General features: G+C 43.1%; 1 protein-coding gene across 1 annotated transcript in view; it reads left to right on the top strand.

Moving 5' to 3' along the window:
• Positions 1-3,157: 3,157 nt before the first annotated feature.
• col5a3a (collagen, type V, alpha 3a) overlaps positions 3,158-21,913 on the top strand; it is a 53,938-nt gene continuing 35,182 nt past the window's right edge. Inside the window, exons 1-6 of the mRNA XM_069674649.1 lie at positions 3,158-3,398; positions 13,122-13,289; positions 13,645-13,858; positions 14,248-14,410; positions 19,602-19,724; positions 21,170-21,610. Coding sequence (XP_069530750.1) covers positions 3,314-3,398; positions 13,122-13,289; positions 13,645-13,858; positions 14,248-14,410; positions 19,602-19,724; positions 21,170-21,610 — 1,194 coding nt within the window. The 5' untranslated portion in view covers positions 3,158-3,313. The remainder of the gene's footprint in view (positions 3,399-13,121; positions 13,290-13,644; positions 13,859-14,247; positions 14,411-19,601; positions 19,725-21,169; positions 21,611-21,913) is intronic.

The following is a 21,913-nucleotide window of genomic DNA, read 5'->3' as shown; positions in this document are numbered from 1 at the left end:
ACATTTTGTCACCCTAGAGACAACTTCTACGTCCTTGTGAGATGTGTTGCATACAGATGTTTCCTAGAATCTTGATGTGCAGAAAAAACTGTAGCGTTATTTAAGGCTTATTCACAGTTCTGCTATAAATAGTGGAATGATGTGACAATGGATTAGCTGTAGGGCTCCACCACACACACACACACATACAAACTTAGACTTACAATCATCACTCACACTCATTTTAAAATCTGTCTTCTATCACAATGACAGAAACAAACAATGTTTTTCACATAATATACAACTAAATAACATCAGTCCGTTAGAAAGCTGTGGTGTAAGAGCTGCAGTGATTTGTACGGGGGTTATATCATAACGTATTTCCCCCTTTTAACATGCATAAATCACATTTTGGCAAACTGAAAGAGTCTCCTCTGTCTTCGTCGGCTTCGCATGCATATTTTTGCTGACAGTTGCCTGTTGTCCTGTTCTGGCATGTTCCGCAACACAAGCAGCAGACCGGAGGCAGACAATTAAAGGCCCATTTTAGGGTCTCTAATCCGAAATGCTAATCAGCTCCTCTTGAGGATTATCATGGTTTGTCTCACAAGGTTTAAATTATGCTGACAGATTACTTCACTTCACTTTCCACTTCCTCTAAGTGATTCAATGGGAACCATGATTTGACAGTGCAGCATGACCCGCAGAGGGAGAGAGAGAGAGATACCGCTAGTTTGTATCACCATAACGTATGAATACACTTCATTTACCATATGGTGAGCATGATTTACGTCATTGTGAAGAATAAGAGATTAACAATGACATGAAATAAAACATGGAAAGCAAAGAGACGAACAGAAACACCCCTTTAAGCTTTTTTTCCTGTCTGAAAGTCTGTAATAGATTCATCTCCTGCCAAACTTCGTCTGTGATTTATCCATAAACACATGTCAAAACAAATATGGAGTATTATTTAGTAACATTGCATCTGCACATGATTTGTGTTAGCAGTGTGCACAGAAAGGGACTGCTGCTTTCTGTGGCTTGATCACAGCTTGAAGAGCCTGCCAGCATGAGCTGACTGCACTTTAAAACAGTATTTATGTGCTAACATCAACTTGAAATCGGATCATCTTTCCACCTTACATTAATCATTATCAGTGTGATTGATGATAACCTCTGAGTTAATGAAAGTTGACAAATTACTGGCACGAGACAAATGGATTGGCTCTGATTTTAATTGGAATTTTCCCGCGCATTACGGTCACGTCATGTGTGATAATTTAAATATATGTGTTGGGTCCCAGCCAGGCTCATGTTTGTTTGCCGCCAGCCATGTGAAAAATCAAAGTCTAGGTGCATTTAATGTGTTTTACAGTGTGTTGTGTGTTTATAAGAATAATTATGTGTAAGTTGTAGAGGAGCAGTAGTTGGACTAAGGTACACAGCACGTGCTGTGGAAATATTTCTCACCCAGAGCTCAGACTACCAACTGGACTCTTAGTAACTATCTGCTAAAAGCTGCTAGGAATGCGGCCCTGACTCAGGCCTGCTAAGCTGGTACTGAGGAGGGAGACGGTGGGAGGTCACGGCGTTCGCTGTTTACCTTCCAGATCAACCTCCATCTGTCCACTTATCTCAGTGCTTCTGTCAAACCCCCTCCTATCTCTCTCCCCCATAGCTTTACTATGTCCTTTCTTATCACTCTCCAACTTGAGCGCTCACTATTTAGCTTCTTTCAGGCTCAGGAAATGTTCCCTTTTTGTTTCATATTCCCTTATTCGAAAGAGGATGATGAACTTTTAATGCAGCTTAACCAAAACCATGAGAAAGCATGAACATGTTTTCGATTTGCATCATCACTGTCTGTGGGGCGATGATGTTTAATAATTTGTGGCGCAGAGTTGGTTTGGCTTGAAATAACACAGAGCAGACTCGGATAAAAGAAATGATTTGTCACATTAAAATGGATGTTTCTCTTTCTCTCTGTGGTTTGAGACTCGTCTCCCTTGAGAAATGTCGGTTTGGATTATTTTCTCTGAATGTTCTCTCGCTGCTCACACTTTCTTCCAAAGGCCTGCTGTAGGTTGGACTCTCGAAGCGTTATCTTTGGTAATTTTCAATGAGACAAGGTCTTCACAAGTCTTATCTCTGAGCGTGCCTCAACTGAATACCACAGCCTTCCTAGAATTAATTAGACTTCTGGCAGGACTATATTCAGCCTGTGCAGGTAATCGACACTGTGCAGGCTTACGTTTTGGCAGCTGATTGGGGCAGGTCCTCCCAGCAGTATTAAAAGCCAGGTAACTTGTTACAACTGATTATTTCTGCTCATTCCTGTCAAACACTCTTATGCTTTTATGCAAACTCAGTTGTTGCTGGGCAACAATGCATATTCTATTCTAAATACTGTCCTTACCAGGTGTGCCTGCCCCTGAACTAGCAGCCCACGACCTTTGACCTGAGGGGATTCAGCCTGCAGCTTCACAGTGGTCAAGCTTCGGCTTGAACATGCATTACAGAAACGCTGCAGCATTGCTGGGCTGACATTAGACCGATGGTAGAGATAACCTGCACTGCTCCGCTGATTATTTACTCCATGAACTGTCTAGAGGTGTTGTAATGATGAGGAGTATTCACCAAGTGCTATGTGTAAGTTCAAAGCTCGGATACACCCTCCGGCATCAAAGGATTTAGTCGAACCTCTGATCTTCACTGTCAAACAAAGTTTGTAAGAGGAGTCAAATAACAAGAATTAAATACAGACATTTTTCCATCATCGTTAATATTATGACTATTATGAGTCACTGTATTCTAGTACTGAGACATCCTTTTCAGATTCTGCTACAGTGAAATGTGCCTCCTGTTTTAGTTTCTGTGAATGAAATACTTTTGTGGTTCACAGTCTACAAAAACCAGGAAACTGACAGGTTAACAGCAAACACCATGAATCAAACCACCATCAATTTTGTGGGCAGTGCCCCACACAGAGAAATGAGACCTAACAAATGATCGCGTGTAATAAAAGTAATTTATGATGGATAGTGTTCTGCAGGCGCCCAGGACAGCGTCCTATGGGAGGGAAGAGGCAGAGGAGGAGGAGAGCAGAGGGAGGGAGTGAGAGGCTGAGAGGGAGAAATTGAATGAGAGGGGACAGAGCGAATCTGAGAGGAGCCACCACAACAAAACTTCTCCAACTATCAAGCAAGTGGAACTACAGACCGGCTGCTCTCCTTTTCCCTCCCCGCATGGCTGCTGAGTTCCTGCTAATCTAACTTGTGCATTACTAGAAAGTTCTGGTGGCGGAGGCAGAGGGGGGTCTCCGCTGGTAAAGATGGATCAGTTAATAAGGAGCAGGTCACGCAGGAGAACACCGCTGTTTATTTTGATGCTACTTCATGTAACGGCGACACACACGGGTAAAGTATCTGGATTATCACCTGCCGTTAAATGATAAAGATGTCCACGTGCTCGTTATGTTTGTAAAAATGTCGACATTCGTCCCGTCAGGGCATTCAGTAAATGATGCACTGTCCCCATCACTTTTTGAGGCTCTTTCAGTCATTATTTGACACCAATCCAACACAAAATGATTAACTTGAAATCACAAACTTTACTTTACGGTTCACTGTTTTAAATGATCTGTGCTTTGAATCTGTGTGAACGTGTGGTGATGCTCAAACTTGCCCCATAGAGTCGTCTCAGGCTGGGATTAAAACTGTGAGCTCCACTGAGTTTCAGAAGTTGTCGGGACGTTTCAGAACTGTGCAAATGATTTTGGAATTTTATGTGTAAGCTATTTTTGTACTTGCATACTTATCATTCATCCATATCATTGCACAGAAGCACAAGTCACGTTTCCTGCTCCAGCTTGCGTTTTAATTAATCATATTGTGTTGTGGCGTTCGCGAACGATCCGATTCTTCTGAACGGCTCTTTGGTGCCGAGTCATACGTTTTTTAGTTGTGCCCAAATTTCACTGCCGAATTACCACAGGCAGCTTTTTTGAACTGCAAATCTATAGGTCACGTTCAGCGGAATCATGCCGCTGCAACATAGTGCCGACGGTGAGCAATATTATAACCCTCTGCCAAGTTTGTTGACATCTCTGTAGGTGCATCATAAACTATTGGCAAATCAATGACGTTGATTAATTGTCCCTACATTATATTGCTGTTGCCTTTTCAATTTTAAAAGTGTGGAGTTTTACATATGCGTGTGTGTTGAAAAAGGAGAATAGAGTAAAGGCACGTTCGCGGGTCCGAGCACTCTCTCACCTAAGACAGCCATAATTCCCAACACTAAATTATATCTCCAAGGTTTGACTCAGGATGTGCTTTCGAACGGCTCTCGGAAAGGAACAGAACCATAAGATCTGGCTCCCTTCAAAAAGCCGTAATTCCCAAAGCTAAATCATATGTCTAAGGTTTGACTCAGAATGTGCTTTTGAACAGCTCTCGGAAAGGACCGGAGCCATAAGATCCGGCTCACTTCAAAGAGCCAAAATTCCCAACGCTAAATCATACCTCCAAGGTTTGAATCAGAATGTGCTCTTCCTGCATCAGGTGTGCTGGGAGACTCGGAGCGAGCTCAGGAGATGTGTGATGTCATGTTTGAGTTTGCTTGTGACCAGCGTCGGTTTACTGTGAAGAGGTTTAGCGTTGGCTTGAGAAAGGGGTGAATGGCTGAACACTGACCGAGCCTGAGTAGATTAAAATTCCTGTCATGGATCTGTTTAATGTGCCCTCTGCTCGCACAGGTCTTAAGTGAAGGCGCTTAGCACTAACACTCTTAGTGCCTTATTATGATTATTCTGGCACACATTAATATTTTACACGTTTTATTGCAGGCGACCACCTCAGGTCATGTTTTACATAGTTGTAGTCGCACTGTGTCTTGTAGGAGCGGAGTGACTGGACTCATTGTTCAGTTATGCACCTGCAAGAAAAGGGCCGGTCTCTGTCAAACAGCTGTGTCTGCCTGAGTCCACATTTGCTGGCTTGTTCGGCAAGTGCTGCACCCATTTTAGGACTTCCTTGTCCTCAATTTAGCCAGTAACAACCAGCTTGTGCATACATACTGTATGTCATTTGGCCCACTGCTGTCTGTCACCCACACAGGCTTCCATGCCCTGTGGCCATGTCCTGAGTATCTCCAACTGGCAGCAGACAATTTCCTTGCAGGTGCTGAGGTTTAGAGACTCCCTGATGATGCGACAAGCCTCAACAGCAGGCGTTAACCCTGTGGTCACCAAAAAGTGCTTGAAGGTGTCTCATTTTTACTCGTGGCTTTCCAAATGCTCGCACTTTATGGCTGGCAGGATTTGTTGGAATTCACTGGCGGATGGCAGCAGGAAGTGAGCCAAAGGACACGCTCACATTTAAGTGACACAGCAGCCCTGGTGTCCATTGCGCTCTAATAAGGGCCTGTTAAGTGAGAGGCTGAGATGATTTAAAAGTGCATGACATATGGTGGTGCTGATATCGAAGTCTTAGATATGCGCGCATAGTTGATAAAGTGTTTGTGCCTCTGAGTCTGTGTGTGTGTTACAGTGCAAGAATGTTTTCCCATATGCCTTCTGTGTGTGTTCGACAGAGATGAGAGAGGACTTTGTAGTCCTGTTTGCTGACAGGAAGTGAGACATTCTTGCACACGTTCACAGTTAGTTTCAGTTAGAATCCTCTGTTCTTTTGCCTCAACACATTTTTGTTCAGCTTTTTCTTCCTTTTCAAAGCCTGGGAATAGGGAGTGTTTGTTTTTATTCTATTTGCCTTATCTCTTCATTTACATCATCCTTTTTCCTCTTGCTTATGCCCTGCCTCACGCTCGACTGGTTCTATGACAGGGGGGGAAATCGTGCGTACAGCCCCCTCACTGCGTCCCGTTTGATCCAGCCTCCTTGCCAATCCTGCATCCGACTCCCAAAGGAGGATGGCAAGCCTTGTTCGCCTTTGATCTGGCAACAAATTAGAGGCAAATGAAAACAAATGAAAAAGCAGCTGAATTTAGCAGGATACAGACTATGAAATGAGGAATTTTATGCCCGTTACAGCTCTTGCGGTTCCTTCTCTGATGTGACTTTTTTTTTTGTTTCTCTCATGGAAACATTCAGACATCACAGGTTTCAGATATGCTGATGTCTGTCCTCGAGCTGCTGATGCTGCAAGAGTCATATCAGACAGCTTTCTTTAAAATGTAGAAGTGATGCTTAAGAACTCCACAACACCGGACTACAATCTATAGTATTCAAGTCACATCTGGCTTCCAGAAACTCAGTGACTCCTTCCCCCTCAGGCTTCTATGCCTCTGTGTTTCTGATCACTGGATACTTTAAGAAGCTTTCTGTGGGACTGCTTGGTGATGTCTCCTGTGGAATTGCAATGAGCAGACATCAGAGGAGCTGACTTCTTTGCAGTGTCTTCTTACATTTCATCTGCCTCTTTATCCCACTTTATGAGCCCTGGAAAGGTTTCATCATCCCTCACATGGTCATTCGCATCTTAGAGGTAGAGGTCACAGTAGTAATCTTTATTACCAAAGTGTAAACTCTGTAGAAAACAATCTGCTCCCCGCAGTGACACTGTGACCTGGCTCATATTTCAACCTATCCGAACCTGCCAAGTGTCACTTAGCATAGACGCTATGCTGCTAACATGGAAGGGACTGATTCAACAGAGGCCCACATCCTGTGAAGAATGTCTGTCCCTCAGAAGCACAAAGGGACAACTTCAAAAGGAGTCTGTGTTTATACCTGTATTACACAAGGCTTGATGTTTTGATGTCTCAGCGACTAAATTACGGCCTGGGTTGAATGGCCGTGGTCATGTGTATGCTTGCATGGTAATAGGTAATAGGTAATCCTCTGTGCCTGAGGTGTATATGCCTTGCATGGAAATGTGCTTAAAAAAGGTGTGTTTGCACTATGTTTTGGTGGTGTGTTATGTCTTAACAGTAAGAAATTAGGTCAGGCAAAGTTAAGGGCCATGCAGTGGCGATGGCGGGGGAGTGGTGTTGCTGTAGTCAAAGAGTCCTCACAAGCATAGATAGTTCCGTATGTGCTGTTAGCCTGCCCTGTTAGCGGGCCGCGAGGGGCAGGTGTTTTCTCTGTGGGCCAAGCAGCTCTTGGCCTGCTGGCTCATCATGCTGTGAACAAACATGAGCAGAACAAACTGTGGAGATTGAAGAATGTGGTTCTGATGTGAATTGGAAGGAAATGTGGGACCGGATTCCAGAAGAATCTTGCAGCTTCAACACCAAATTCAAAACACACATTGAGCAAGAACCTCGCAAACAGAATATTGCCAATGACCCACATTCAGTAGTGCATTTATAATTACATTTTGGTCATTTGCCAAGAACATTGAATTACTATTATTTTTAATATTTCAATAATATTATGTGAAAATAATATAATTTTCCCCATGTATAAATGCAGGGCCACCAGTTATGATGTGGAAATGAATTTTCCATCGATTTCTTCGTTTCTGTTACACAAGAAATGGTCATAAAAATGAATGGTAGAAAAGTTTTAAAAAGGAGACACAATAATTGCACACAGTATGACTTATTCTCAGCGTTATATATACCTAATGAAGAATGCTCTGTCAGATCCACAGGAAGCAGAACACAATGCCCCAGTACACAGCTTTACTCACAGGATGGTCTCTGCAGGGTTGTTTGCACATAGATCCAGAACATTTCCTCTTGCTGGTCAGGTCAGGTCCAGTCCTCCCTCATTCCTCTCTTTAAGCGCCTGTGCGGTTTAGCATAAAAACTCCACAGCCACAGACCCGGCTTTAGCCTCTGTGTTTGTCTTTAGTTTCCTTGTATCTGCTCATACCCACACAGGCTACAGAGCTTATGAAATTTGTGGTATTATAAATATTTTGGTAGAACACGCTCAGGATGGATCAAAGACTTCATGTTGGTTGGTTTCATCATCACTTTTAAAATCTCATAATAATATTCATCACTTAATAACCCTTATGAATAAGTTAAAAGCATTCCCAGGGGGTCGCCTCCACAACCGCTTGACTTCCTCCTCAACTCTCAGTGATAACCAAAAGCAGACCCAACCACAAAGCACTCTCAAGGAGATAAATATCTCAGCCTCTCAGCTTGTATACTTCCAGCTCAGCAGATCTCCATGTCTCCATGCTACATTAAATGTACCTTTATCTGTCTAACACTATTTTAATAGCATCTGGTTTTAAGTAAAAGAGCAAAGTGTTTGACAAATAGAACAAAACTTCGACGAGGGCAGAGGTCCAAAGTGCTGGTTTTCCTTCTGTTCGGTCTTACTTGGCTGTTCATGTGTTTAAAATTTTCATCTGTTCAGAGTGAGTATTAGCTCTCCTCGCCCCATAGTGTTCCTGTCCACAAACAGCAGTGACCCAGACAGAAGGTCACGCCCACTGCTAATTAGATTAAGGCTATTCTTCATGGAGCCTGGGAGAAACTGTGTCTGGATTTATTCAAGTACTTCTACTGGTTCTATCAGCAGCACTTCATTGCTCATCACTATGTTTTACAAGCTAGTTAGATTCAAATACATCGAAAAAAGAGAAGTACTTTTCTACATTTCAGTTAACAAATATTGAAAAAAAACCAGTTAATGATGACGAACTGATGTTTTGTTTATCGTAAGATGCCTCCCAACAGTGAGTCAAGGTTCAAATGTCAGTGCTTTTCCTCCACTCATCTCGGGTGTGGTCTAAGACACGATGGGAAACTGCCTTTGCCCAGATTCATTTTGGCCTTATTTCTTGTTAAAATTCCCCAGTTCCCCGATGCAATAGCTTCTGACAGTGCAGTATTGTGTGTGTGTGTGTGTGTGTGTGTGTGTGTGTGTGTGTGTGTGTGTGTGTGTGAGTGAGTGATATTTTCAGGCAGGGCTGGGAGTGTAGGTGGTGTGAGTCATACAGAATGTCCTCAGAGACATTTTGCTCTAGTAACACAGAGACTACAGTATGTCCATGTATGACTGAGCTGTATGACCACAAGGCATTGGAGTGGAACTGTGTCAAAGTGTCACACAGGCCGAGGAGATAAACAGATGTAGTGTTTGGTGGCGTTTCCAGGGGGGGCAGTGCTCAGATTTTTGTCTCTCAGGCTGTAGACGGCACTGTTACTGGGCAGATATAGTGACCCAGAGAAAAATGCACAAGAAAAGAAGGAAAGGGAGAAATTGTGTGTCTTTATTATCTTGTACCTGCAAAGTAATCACATGCTGTACAGTGTGTTCTACTGTTCCCGGATGTTTGTGAAATTGCTGGATGTTTGGGCTACTTCCCTCGTGCTCTGACCTTTTATTGTGAACGGAAAAACTCTGAGTCATCAGCCCTTAGAGATCCTACAACGTTATATGAAACACACTGAGCTATATCTTGAAGCAGCAGGGTCTGCATGCACAGGCCGACACAATTACCAGCTGTTTAGCAGCTTATTAGCTCTGTTCATCAGTAGCTGTTCCTGTTGAGTATTCTCAAAGATGTTTATCTGCTTTAGGCTCATTCGCTCACTATCTGTCTCCAGAAGTAACAAAGTTTGACAGGTGAGGTAAGTTCACGTTTCGCACAAAGCCTAATGAGATGCAAGCAAAGCCTGCTCAGACAGTCAGTGCTGCAGGATAGCAGCAAGAGCTGGCTCAACTTCAGGTGAAATAAATGGATCCAAAACAGGGAATAGATAACTTATATTGATTGCTGCCTGGATCCAGACTTTACATGGCTGGCTGCCACTAGCCCGGGGTTTTCCTCTTGACGCCAGAATCAGGGGTGGTGGTTTTGAAATTGTGAAATACGAGATATTCTGCAGGAACTTGTCGTATTTTATGGGGGTCATTCTTGAATCCAATTCCTTTTCGATGTTGCAGCAGCTATTTGTAATCCAACATATTGTTTTCCCACGTCTTCTGAATGAGCTTGCCAAACTTCTCCCTCATCAGTGTATTTTCCTCACGTGGGTGTGGGATGCCTATTATTCCCTGCGAGTTTAACTGGCAGTTTGTTGTCAATTGTTCTCTTTTATAGGAATTTCTGTTGCTTGGCTCAAGTTTCTCCCTTTGGCATTGTTGCACATTTTGACTGTTCTTTGTTGTTCGGGGAGTGTCAGAGGTCAACGGTGTCCTGTCAACGCATAGCTGGAACATATTTAGGATTGGGCAACAGATATTTTTAATAGTCCTTGTGGCTGAGGCAGAATTATGTGGTTCATGGGGTACACTGACTTAAATATCTTCTCTGATGCTTGAAATTAAACAATTTTGCTGAAAATTTAACTTTGTTTGGAAGAAATGTTGTCAGGTGCTGTTTGGTACTGACGGAACCCCGTGTAATTAGATCCATGTTGCTTCAATTAAGAACATTATTCAGACTGTTCCAAACATCACTGCCTTATGACCTCTCTTCCTCCCTGTGCATGAGGATACAGGAGAGAGGGACAGAGAAAGAACAAGACAGATGGATAAATAGAGAGAGAGAGACAGACAGGGTGAGCAAGAGAGAGAGGAATGGAGAAGGACAGTTCCTGACCTTTGAATAAAACTACAACTTTCAACTTTGCTATCCAAAAGGAAATTGATTTGCAGTCAGGAATTGAACAGGGCCACAAATGAATAACAAAGAGCTCTCATGGGATTAGACAAAGACAGAGACTCTCCTTCCAATTCAATTAAGTAGTAACATGAAGGATTAGAACGCAGACGTGATAGAAAGTGCAGAGTGAACTGTTAGAGTCAGAAATGTAGATGCATTTTTACTGAATGGAAGATACTCTGACATGTTTGCAACACCTTTGTTATGAACATTGCTTCTGAACTTGCAGCCCTATCAGGACATTCAACGATGCAGCCTTTCTGATGACTTTCTTAAGCTGAATGTTGTCATGAAGATGTGTTTTGTTAGAAGCCATTTACTTTACTGACCAACTTAAAGTTGTAATCTCAAAGATCTCAGTTTCGTTCTCTTTGCGTTCTCTGGCGATAAACGGTAATTGCTTGTGTGACACCAGTTCTAACTCTTGATTTTCCTCGCTGACGGTCGCTTTCCATTTTAGACTGTTTGCCTTCATCTGAGCGTCGAATTTGTTTCTTTTTCTTTGGATTTTCACTTATTTTTGAAGTTGTATCTGTAGTCATCGATCTTTTCTTTGTTTGTTCAGCCATAGTAGATTACTGTTTACTCGCAATACTTGCAGAGAGCGGAAAAACAGCCGCTTTACAAACAAGTTTGTTGCATTAGCTCCGCCTACCCTCTCTGACAGGCCGCCGACACTGACTACTGCAGATGCAAAGTTTGTCATCAGTGGGCCATAGGCTCAATCACCATTGTGTCACCTCAGTCGGTGATATATAGTGACTTAACAGACATTTCTTTCAATTAAAATCTTCTTAATTATCACTTTAAGGTTAATGTCATAATGAAGATGTGTTTTGTTGCAAGCTTCACTGGCCAACTCAACCACCTTGTTAAACTACAACAAGTAAAAAAACAAACCCCTTGATTCATTTGTCGAGAAATTAAAACATTGCACACTGAAAATATATCGTCCTTAAAAACAAAGACTTGACCTTTCTGAAACAAGATACTGACAACAGTGTGATGGCAGTGCCCACAAATGTGTAGCCGAAACAATTGCAGTGTCTGTATTCTTGATGTAAGTGAGGGTGACTGTGCTGTGACCTTTTAAAGTCAATAGGTACTTTGTTCCTTGACACTCGGTCGACTATCATAACGGCCGGAGCAAATTTAAAAACGATCCGAGATGATGGGGAAACATTTATTGTGCTACATATAAATAACAGCCAGAAGTTTATTCTGTTAGAAGCCAGCAGCTCCTGTAATTATTTCATTCACACAGCTTGTTTATGACTCTGTATAAATTTCAAATTTACGCCCTGAGGTCTTAAAATCCTTTAGATCTGTACCTAATGTGTCCATTGTTGGACCCCGCTGTAATTCACAGCTTATCCTATTTACAGCCTGGTTGCCATGCTATAGGACTGTGAGGGTGAGCTCCCAAAGCTGCTTGGAATAAACAGCCTCTGCTATGCAAATAAATAATGCCATAAAATGTAAAGCTGTGTGTTTCTGCAAGCAATGTCTGGGCGACGGTAAACTCTGCCCACATGTTTAATTAACAAGGAGAATAAAAGGCGAACTCTGTATGAGCGGCGAGAGCTACGGGAGGCAATTTGGGTTTAGGATCCTCGTTTCAGATGCCTGGAATGCTAAGTGCTGAGTTGCCCCGAACAGGCTCTCTCTAGCAGCTGGTTGGAGACTGGCTGTGCACAAAGCTCTGATCCTGGCTAATGCTCATGGCAGCGCTTTATCAGTAGAACATCTAATAACATGACCAGCAGACTGCAAATAAAACACAGGCTCATTGTAATGAGAGAGAGCCTGCAGTGGGAGAAACCTCATATCTACAGGGGAAATAGTTGCCAAGGCCAATGCAAATATGCTGAATTTGATACAGTAGATATTAGCAGAAGAAGAAAATGTCAATCGTAACAATTAATGAGATCAGTTTTTAATATAAATTCACCCCTTTTTAAAGTTTCCATGGAAATACTTTCAATTATCCTGCCATATAATGAGATAAGATCTTATTTAGTGTTTAAATACGATGCAGACGTATCGTTGCCGGGTGAGTGGTGTGCAGGTGTCAGCTGTCAGGTGCAGTAGGATTACGGGTTAGACTGTGTACCAACCCTATCCTGTAATAACACCCACAGCAGCCTGGCCACCTGCTGCCACATCTCAGAGGAGCTCGTCTCTTCCGACTCCGAGGAAGCAGGAAGCCTCCGCACTTTAAGACCGGCTTGCAGCCGCACTAAACCCTGCTCTTCAGCTCGGTAACAACCGGCACTTAACTCAGCCAGACAACAAAGTGATGTCACAGTGGCAGAGTTTAAGTGTTAGACTGACACGGCTAAAAGCATGCCTCTGCCACCTGCCTCAACCTCCACCCTATCAGAAGTAGTCTTTATCATTTTTCATACAATGCTAAAAACAGGAATAAAGACAAAGCAGGACACATTTCAAGGCGTTGTTCAATGAGATATAATAAGATACAGTCTATGATTATGAACACCACAACTTTGCGCAAAAGCTTTAATCTGTCTTTCTTTTCATTTTCAGCCGATGCCATTGATGTTCTGCGAGTGTTGGAGCTGTCAGAGAACATGGAGGGGGTGTCCTTGGAGGCTGGTCTTTGCACCAGCAGGAGGGGCGCAGAGGAGACAGACATGGCCTACAAGATAGACAAAAAGATCCAGCTCAGTGCTCCCACCAAACAGCTCTTCCCAGGTAGTGGATTTTACTCCCTTACTAGACAGCAAAGTCTTCAATCCCATGTAGCATTGACGAACTTGAGGATTTACAAAAATAGCAAAATGCACTCAAATGTGTCACTTTTGTCAGGGACGCTGCTCCTGGGAAAACCTTAAAAAATCCGACTTTGAACTCCCTCTACTCCTCCTTGCGGGTGCACGCTGCTTACACAGGCGATATTTTTCATCATTATTATCTTAACTCAGGTCTCACTGTCAGCGGGTGGTGCCTGCATGCTATAAAAATGTCTGCTCCATGCTGTGCTCGCTCTTGTATGACTTAAGAGCATCTCTCTTCTCCTTTCCTCTCCTTTCCTCTCCTCTCCTTACAGATTCCAAATTTCCAGAAAACTTCTCCCTGATGGCTACAGTTCGAGCCAAAAAGGGCTCCCAGTTCTTCCTGCTCTCAGTCTATAATGATCAGGGGGTTCAGCAGCTGGGGCTTGAAGTGGGCCGTTCGCCTGTCTTTCTGTATGAGGATCAGCATGGGAAGCCCACACCGGAAACGTACCCCATCTTCAAGAAGATCAACCTGGCTGATGGAAAGTGGGTAGTCTGAGGGCCTACAATATTTCCAGTTTCTATTTAAGTGTTCTCTGTTGATTTGAGAGCAGATCCGTTTGAAATTCAGGCAGCCCTCACATTTCTGCTGTCTGACTCATACAGCTCAGTCTGCGTGCTTGACCTTGAGTGATCTTAAAGGGAATAAGATGCTGGTGGAGCTTGCCGCAATGATTTGACTTGATCAAAGAGGTTAAGGAAATCAATCCTTCACAGTCTGAGGCTTAAAGGCAGTTGCATTTTGCTCGACTTGAAAGAGGTGTGAAACAGCTTTTAGCATTGCTAGAATTTATCTTCAGACTTCTTCATTCTCGCAACACCTCCCACCAAGGCTGAACTGTCTGTTAATTCTCACTCTCTCTTTGCCCTTCCAGATGGCACAGGATAGCCTACAGCGTGCAGGACAAGTCTGTGACCCTCTACGTGGACTGTCAGAGGGTAGAGACCCTGGATCTGCTGCGAGGGGACAACGCTGAAGTCAGCACAGAGGGAGTCACTGTGTTTGGGACACGGCTGCTGGATGAGGATGTCTTTGAGGTAGGACATTATAAGTCTGGAAGCCACTTATAGCATGTGTGTTTTAAAATCCAATTTCCTTTTTTCATGTGTTTTCAAGACAAACAGTTTTGAGTACATCCTGTACAGCTGCCTTTTCTGTATTATGGTAGATAAAGGAAGTAAACAAGAGTCTTATTATGTGACCTTGTGGTCTTTTTATGTGCGTAATATAACCCTGGGAGCTGATAACTGTAACTCGGATAATATGCAATGCATATGGGCTAAATCATCTGACATAGCGCTGTGCTGATGACATTGTTTTTATCTGTGTGACCTGTTTCTTAAGAAAAACTAAGTTGATTGTGTTTAAATTTAAAAGGCTTTGGATGGCTGGATGATCAGACGAGATTACTTCTTATTGCTGCACCAGTTTTGCAGCATTAAGAAAATTCACAACATATCGAATAGGTATTGTTTTGGTAAATGGTAAATGGACTGCACTTATATAGCGCGTTTCTAGTCTTGCGACCACTCAAAGCTGCTTTTACACTACATGTCACCTTCATCCTTTGACACACACACAGATGGCAGAGGCTGCTACCTAAAGTGCAGTCATCACATTTGCAATTTGGGGTTCAGTGTCTCGCCCAAGGACATTTCAACATGTAGACTGCAGGAGCTGGGGATCGAACCACCAACCTTCCGATTGAAAGAGGACCCACTCTACCACTGAGCCACAGCTGCCTCTTGTTTGGGGGAAAGTTTTGATAAAAGTGATCAAGAAATGGAATACTTGGTTTGAGCTTCCATATAACTTAAATCAGTCATTCTCAAAGTGGGGTCCGTGAACCATAACCTGGGGTCTGCAAAATAATTATAATACATTTATAATAAATTATAAAATTGTGCTTTATCATTAAAAATTGCATGTCTACAGATGAGGACCATTTGCACCAATGAAACAAGCATAATGTGTACGTTACTCCCGCCCAAGTTAGCTTTGGACCAATAGAAACTGATGTGATTGACACAACATCACTCAGGTTGCAGTGAACCATTCCTGCAGCTGTCTTACTGTTAATGTTCTGAAAGCTTTTAAGATCAATTACTTGAACAGTCTAAATGCTGTCAAGGGGTCCCTTGCCCCAAAAAGTCTGAGCACCCCTGACTTAAATCTATTAGCATGTGCATCATATTGTATATGTCTAAACAGTGCAATACAATATACAGGTGTGTAGGTGATATAGTGGTTTAAGCAGAATATATAGTTTGTTTATGCTTCTATGCGACCCCCCTCCCCTATCTTTTAAGCTACTTAAGAAAATATTTAAAGGGAAAATCATGGGTCAAGAAGCAAAGTGGGACAGGGGTCTCCTGTCAATCAAGCCCTGCAGAAACAAAGCAGTGCAGAGGAAAAGAGGTGTTAGGATGGAGCGAGCAGGAGGGGAGGTGTTCAGACATGCCCAGCCTCATCATGTCCACTGCAAAGCCAAGAAACAACACATTCTCTTTGCTTTCTGCATTTGTGTGTGTAGATCTGTTGGATATAGATGTGTTGATGTGAGTCTGAGTGGCCAGCTGTGCATTTGGACAGAAGAAACCCGCTCCACTTTGAATGTGTGCAGCTTGGTCTTGTGATACACAAACAAAGTAACTGCTGAAGTCTTTCCAAGTTGCATCTACTTGACCAATTAAATAAATATATCCTTTTTGAAGGTGAAGTGCACTTCATCAGTAAAGACCCACACATGTATGAATGTGCTGAAGGAGCAAGGATATTCAGTTAAAGCACTGGGGGTGGTTCCAGTTCTTTCTTTCTCTCTGATATAACCTTTATTGTCATAAGTCATCCTGTGTGCTTCCCATGACAATATGCAACGACTGCTCCATTGTCAGTCCCAATGAGGCTCCCCTTTATATCTCCCGCTTATAGCATGAAAGAGAGATCAGCTCATCCCCCTTCCCCGCCGTGTCCTCGGGGCTCTGTGTCAGCTGAGCAATGGAGCAAGAAAGGAAAGGAACGATTCCACAGTGGTATGAGGCACAGTCAAGTTCAGAGAAATGACCATCTTCCCAACCCACTTTAACCTGCGTGTCCCCAAAATACCCCACAGTCTGCAAGAGGGGCCTGTAAAACTTTATCACTCCCTCTTGGCCTAATAGCCAGAAAGCACTGCCTCCTTTACTTTCACCAGGAGAAAACCAGATGTCCCCAGTCCTGACAAGTGACCACCTTTGGGTCAATAACTGCCTCCCTAACAGTGTCCACACTTCACTTTACCTTCAGTTCACTTCAGTTGCTCCTCCCTTCCTGCCCATCCCTTACTGACAAGCATTCCAGTTTTAAAATAGCTTTATATCCCACTTCAGTGAGGAAATGTGTCTCCATGTGAGCTCTATAAATTTCCCTCTTCAGAAGCTCAGGAGACCATTTAATCTTTGGCCTTACTCCAAAAACACTCCCATGCCCCAATTCATCATCATATGTGAAGAGTTATGATGATTACAGTATTTATGGTAATTACTAATACCCTGAAGACTATCTGTTTATTAGATTCATCCTTCAGTCCAACACATGCACTGTTTTGTGGTTTGCCCTACATTTAGTCAAGAATTAAGCCTTAATTTCTTGATTTTTTTGTGGAGCAAGTGAAAAGGTCTCAAATGAGTCCTCTGTTTTATATTTTTATTGATTAATTTGATGGTTAAAGGGACTTTTTGTACAACATGCACAGAAGTATAGCTGTCTATATTTAAGCATCAGTGTAGTACACCTCGGGTAAGGCTGGTACCAGGGGAGGAGAGATTAAGCAGCCTGACCTCTGGGCCTCTGTTCCCAGGCCCTGGTTCTGGGGGAGGAGGCCAGTGTTCCGGCCCAGTTCTCCCAGCGTGGGAGCTCAGCGTGGGAGCATGGGGACTGTGGTCAGCCACTAATGCCTCTATTGCTTCCAGATTGTCTACAAGAGTTTGGTGTTCAAATTCAACACTCTGCTTACAATTGCAGAAAAGCAAACATGAAACTGTCCACAAGTCTGGTGGTGCTGCTTCTTGGCCGCTGTGTGCCCCGTCTGTGTGTGTGTGTGTGCCTCCAACACGCAGACTGCTTAGATAAGATCCAGCCCAGTGTTTATTTGTTAGGAAATTCAGACGCTTTCTGTCTCGATGAGTTCTGGAAATAGGAAACGTTTTTGGCTTGCTGTTACAAGCATGTTGAAACCATGACTTTTCAGGCATATCATTAAAGGGCTGCTTTATTTGAATGTTAAGCAACCCCATCGATCGACCACACAAATCGCACAAGCACATTAAACTGTTCTGATTGGGTCATATTTCTCCTTGGTAATGACCTATATCTCATGGTGTTCAGATGTCTTTGATCGGTCGTGAGCATCTGTTGAACTTAGATTTACAATCAACAAGCATCAAAGTGCTGTTTCATTACAATGAGTAAGATTTCCATTACTCCTACACTCGCATAGAGGTTATGACTCACACAAGAATGCAAGTAAGAGATTGAAATCGCACGTCATAAATGGTCTAATTAGTTAAGAAATGGTGAAACAGTATGACTGTACGGCTAGTCTGCACCACACACTGATGTGCAGACTGTAGGAGAGATCAAAGAGGTCACCCTCCTCTGCCTACAGAGCCATATGTGACCTCATGCAGGATGTTTGTGAGACATCATGTTTTCCTTTTCAGTGTGTCCTCATGTGTCCTCTTCAGTCGTCCTTGCTCTGTCCTGAATGGGCGACGGCAGAGCCAGTCGAATTTGGGCAAAACTTAGTTTGGAGAGGGCCCCTGCCAGGCAAGAAAAACAGGAAAACTTCTCTGTGAAAGTGTCGGCTTTGATCTCAAATTGAGATTGGATTAGATTGGATTAACTCCCTGTTGCCTTTCTCTTTTACTCTTTCTTTCTGTCTGTCACCTTAAAGTGCAATAATTTACTTAGCTTGACACTGGCTTTTGGCCAAAACAGGACGAAAAAAAGGATAAGTGGATAACAACTCCTTTCATGTTTGATGTATTATTGCATAAATGATTCTTATGCGACAGTTTGGTGTATGGCGATCTGGGCGTCGAGATGCGTTGCTGATAAGGAATGATTTAAGCTGTATGAGAGGATACATGAGTAAGGGTAACGGAGAAGCAATGTGTTATGATTTATTTAACCTCTGGCCACTTACGCATATTAAAGAGATTACAATGGGAATATAATTACCACAACATCAAGCGTTTAATCTGACTTGATTTATCGCAAATCACTGCCCAGCTGTCCCCGGATAACATTTCACCCGGCAATATGTTTGCAATGGCCTGTCAGTTACATAGATCTGGAACACTAATCTAATCTAAACCTTGTCAAACAGTGCGCCAGGAGGATGCCTGCATTTTGTTCATATTGAATTACTTTCTGACTCATTTCTCAGAGTGAGTCAGCACTGCAGCACACTGTTATTTTTGCTGTCAGTTTATCTTTTGGATACTTTTCAATATATTAAATGCATATTTCCTTGAGCCAGAACTGTGTTGTTCTTTGGCTGATTCTATTAGTGTTATAGAAAAATATAACAGAGAAAAATTTGCAAACTATTCTGTTTGGTATTTGATAATTGACACATTTATACTTCAGCAAGCAATTAGCACATAAGAAACTTAATAAGCAGTTTACATATTGCATTACTTATTATATATTAATGTAATGTGGACAAAAGAAATAAATGTTGAGTGTGAGGAGATTACAGCCAACAGAGGCTCTGGGCTTATTGCTGCAGGGTGCAGCAGTGCTGTCTCTGTGCATGTTTGTGTATACACACTGGCTACGCCTGCAGGGCAGCATGGGAAGTGAAAGGTCCTGACAGGGGGGTGAGAAAGAGCTACTTGACTGTTTCGTGAACACAATCAGACCCCTCCTGCAGTTAGGGGAAAACAGCAATGCACTAATCAGCAGCAATTGTACCTGAAGTGACACTTTGATGATGCTACTGCCTTACAAATTGCTTTACATTTACGTTTGCAGACAGTTCTGCTGTTCTCATTGTGTCCGCAGAGTTTCGGTAGATTGATACAGGTTCGGTCTTCTGATCCTTGAAATGTCTTTTCACTGTGTGGTAGCAGCTGCTCTGTGTTTCTGTCAGTGCTCCAGTGAGGTAATTCTCACTTTGCTGTATTCCTGGCTGCATAACATGACACTTGTCTGTCTTTCTGTCTGCTCTCTGGTTAATTTTAGGGAGTTATTCAGCAACTACTGATTCTGGAGGACCCCGAGGCTGCTGCCAACTATTGTGTCAACTACATACCAGACTGTGACTCTGCTTTGCCCTACAACAGCCTCGCCCTGGAGCTACAGGAGGTCAGTACTGCCACCAACATGACTCAGTGCCTTCATACAGTTCTACAATGCTTGTGTCAATTAAGTATAGCTCTAGGTCACCTAAAAGGCCGGAAAGGACCAGCGTATTCGAATTAATTCATATTCATTTGTTTCATTGTTTCCACATTCCCTTAGAGGCTCAGTGTTTTGTTATAAAGCGAAATAATGAGCTTCTATTTGTAGCGCTCATGTTCAAACATTATCTGTTTCTTCTAGACTCTAAGGTGGGCATGTAGAGGCCCTTGCTTCACAGCCAACTAGTAAAAGAAGCAAAAGCATGCCTACAGTATTAATAGGCCTACAGTTTGTGCCTCTTGATTTACAAGCAGACAACAACCCCAGCCAAGAGGAGGTCCGAGTACAGTGCAACTGTACCGAGTGTTTGCAAAAAGAGACTTGAGAGAAGTGTCTTCTTTCAAATGCTTCCAGGAGCGGAGCATTCTTAGGGTCAGGTTCGGGATGTTCACACACACAGAGGCACACACACACACACCCACACACACTCAGAGCCAAGAGGCGATAACTCAGACATGATATAATAGGTCTTCCCCTCCTCAGGGCCTTCATTAGATTATTGAATCAATCATAGATATAAATGATTGTGTATTTCTTTGTGGCTGTGTGAGAGATAGTGATAAGGAGGAAGGAGGCAGAGAGATATGAGTGTGTGTCCTTGTGTGTGTGTGTGTGGTTGAGCCTCAAGGCACACTGTTTTAGAACACTTGAATGTTTAATGTATGTGTCTGTTTGCCACAAATACACACTCACTGTGAACACACATGTCTGCTCTTCACTGTGTGCACCCTGATTATTGATTATGCCCCAGAGATGGCTCCTTAATGGTAGCGTGCAGCCATGTCAATTGTCCGCCAGCTGGATTTTATACAACACCAGCTGAGCAATGAGCTCCGAATCCAGAACATGTCAACATCTGTCCCCCCACTGACCTACTTCCCATCATTCTCCCTTACACACTGACCTTGTTTGACACTGGATCTAAATCACTGATGTCTTTTACAGACTGGGCCTTCAGCGCCATTTTAGGCACAGGCCAGTCATATCACTGACAGGCAATGGATATCACTCATAATAATGACGCATTTCATTTTTGCTCACATGCCAGAGCTGCAGAGAATTAGCACTTCTTTAGGATTACAGGCAGGGTGACCCCTGACCCCAGATGCAAATATGCCCTCTGATTTGACGAAGAGGAAACAACTCTACATTTGTTTGTCTCTTCTCATTTCATGTTTGCTTTAGGTTTTTACCAGCTCAGTGGGAACAAAAGTAGGTACTCGACCCTGTTAGGGAGCAGTGGGATCTGTATGCATCACTTTACTGTTGCAGGCTGCTTCCTTTTATGTATTTTCATTCACAATGGTGTTTGTTTTTTCCCTCATCCCACGCTCCCTTTTTCATAAAAGAACTCCTCACTTCGGTCTGATGCCTTGGTGCAAAGTGACCAAGCAAGTGAACCGCAGGAGCACTCGGAAAACGACGGAAAAGGCAAAAAGAACAAAAAGAAGAGGGACAAGGGCTCTAAAGGAAAGGGCAAACGCAAAGGCAAGGGCAAGAAGGGATCCAGGAAGAAAAAACATCAGGAGGAGGGTCTTGAAGATGGCTTCCTCAGGGTGTCCACAACACTGCCCGAGTATCTGTCCCAAGAACCTTTCCAGCCCACGGAGTTGACAGAAATTCAAAACAGCCTAGAAACTGTCACTGAAGTCCTTGAGAAGACTCTCAGTGAGATGCCAACACATGAGCCTAAGCCCCTCATGGAGATGCCCACACATGAACCCGACTCTACGACTGAGACCATCACTGTGGTGCCCAGTGCATTGCCTGAATCAGAGGTCACTGAGGAGGTAGACACGTTTACCTCTCCACCTCAACCCCCTCCTGCCGTTAGCGGTTCTAACCGATCACTCCCCTAATACTCCCTAACCATAGAGAGCACTTCCTCCTTCTTACGAGCACCACTAACCAGCACCATCCTAATCATCACCTGCTCCATCCATAGCAGAAAACATGAAGAATGCTTTTAAAATTAAATTTTGATGATCTCGCTATACGCCTTCTGGCTATGTGTGTGTATGGTGTGTAATAGTATTTTTGTAGAACATGCGGTATACATGCATACCATCTATCTGAAACACATAGTATGCATG

The sequence above is a fragment of the Semicossyphus pulcher genome, unplaced genomic scaffold (genome assembly GCF_022749685.1).
Source record: "Semicossyphus pulcher isolate SPU_LCO1_2020_fin unplaced genomic scaffold, fSemPul1.0.p SCAF_23, whole genome shotgun sequence".
NCBI classification, from domain to species: domain Eukaryota; kingdom Metazoa; phylum Chordata; class Actinopteri; order Labriformes; family Labridae; genus Semicossyphus; species Semicossyphus pulcher.
The sequence above is the reverse complement of the archived record's forward strand: the minus strand, read 5'-3'. Positions and strand labels throughout refer to the sequence as shown.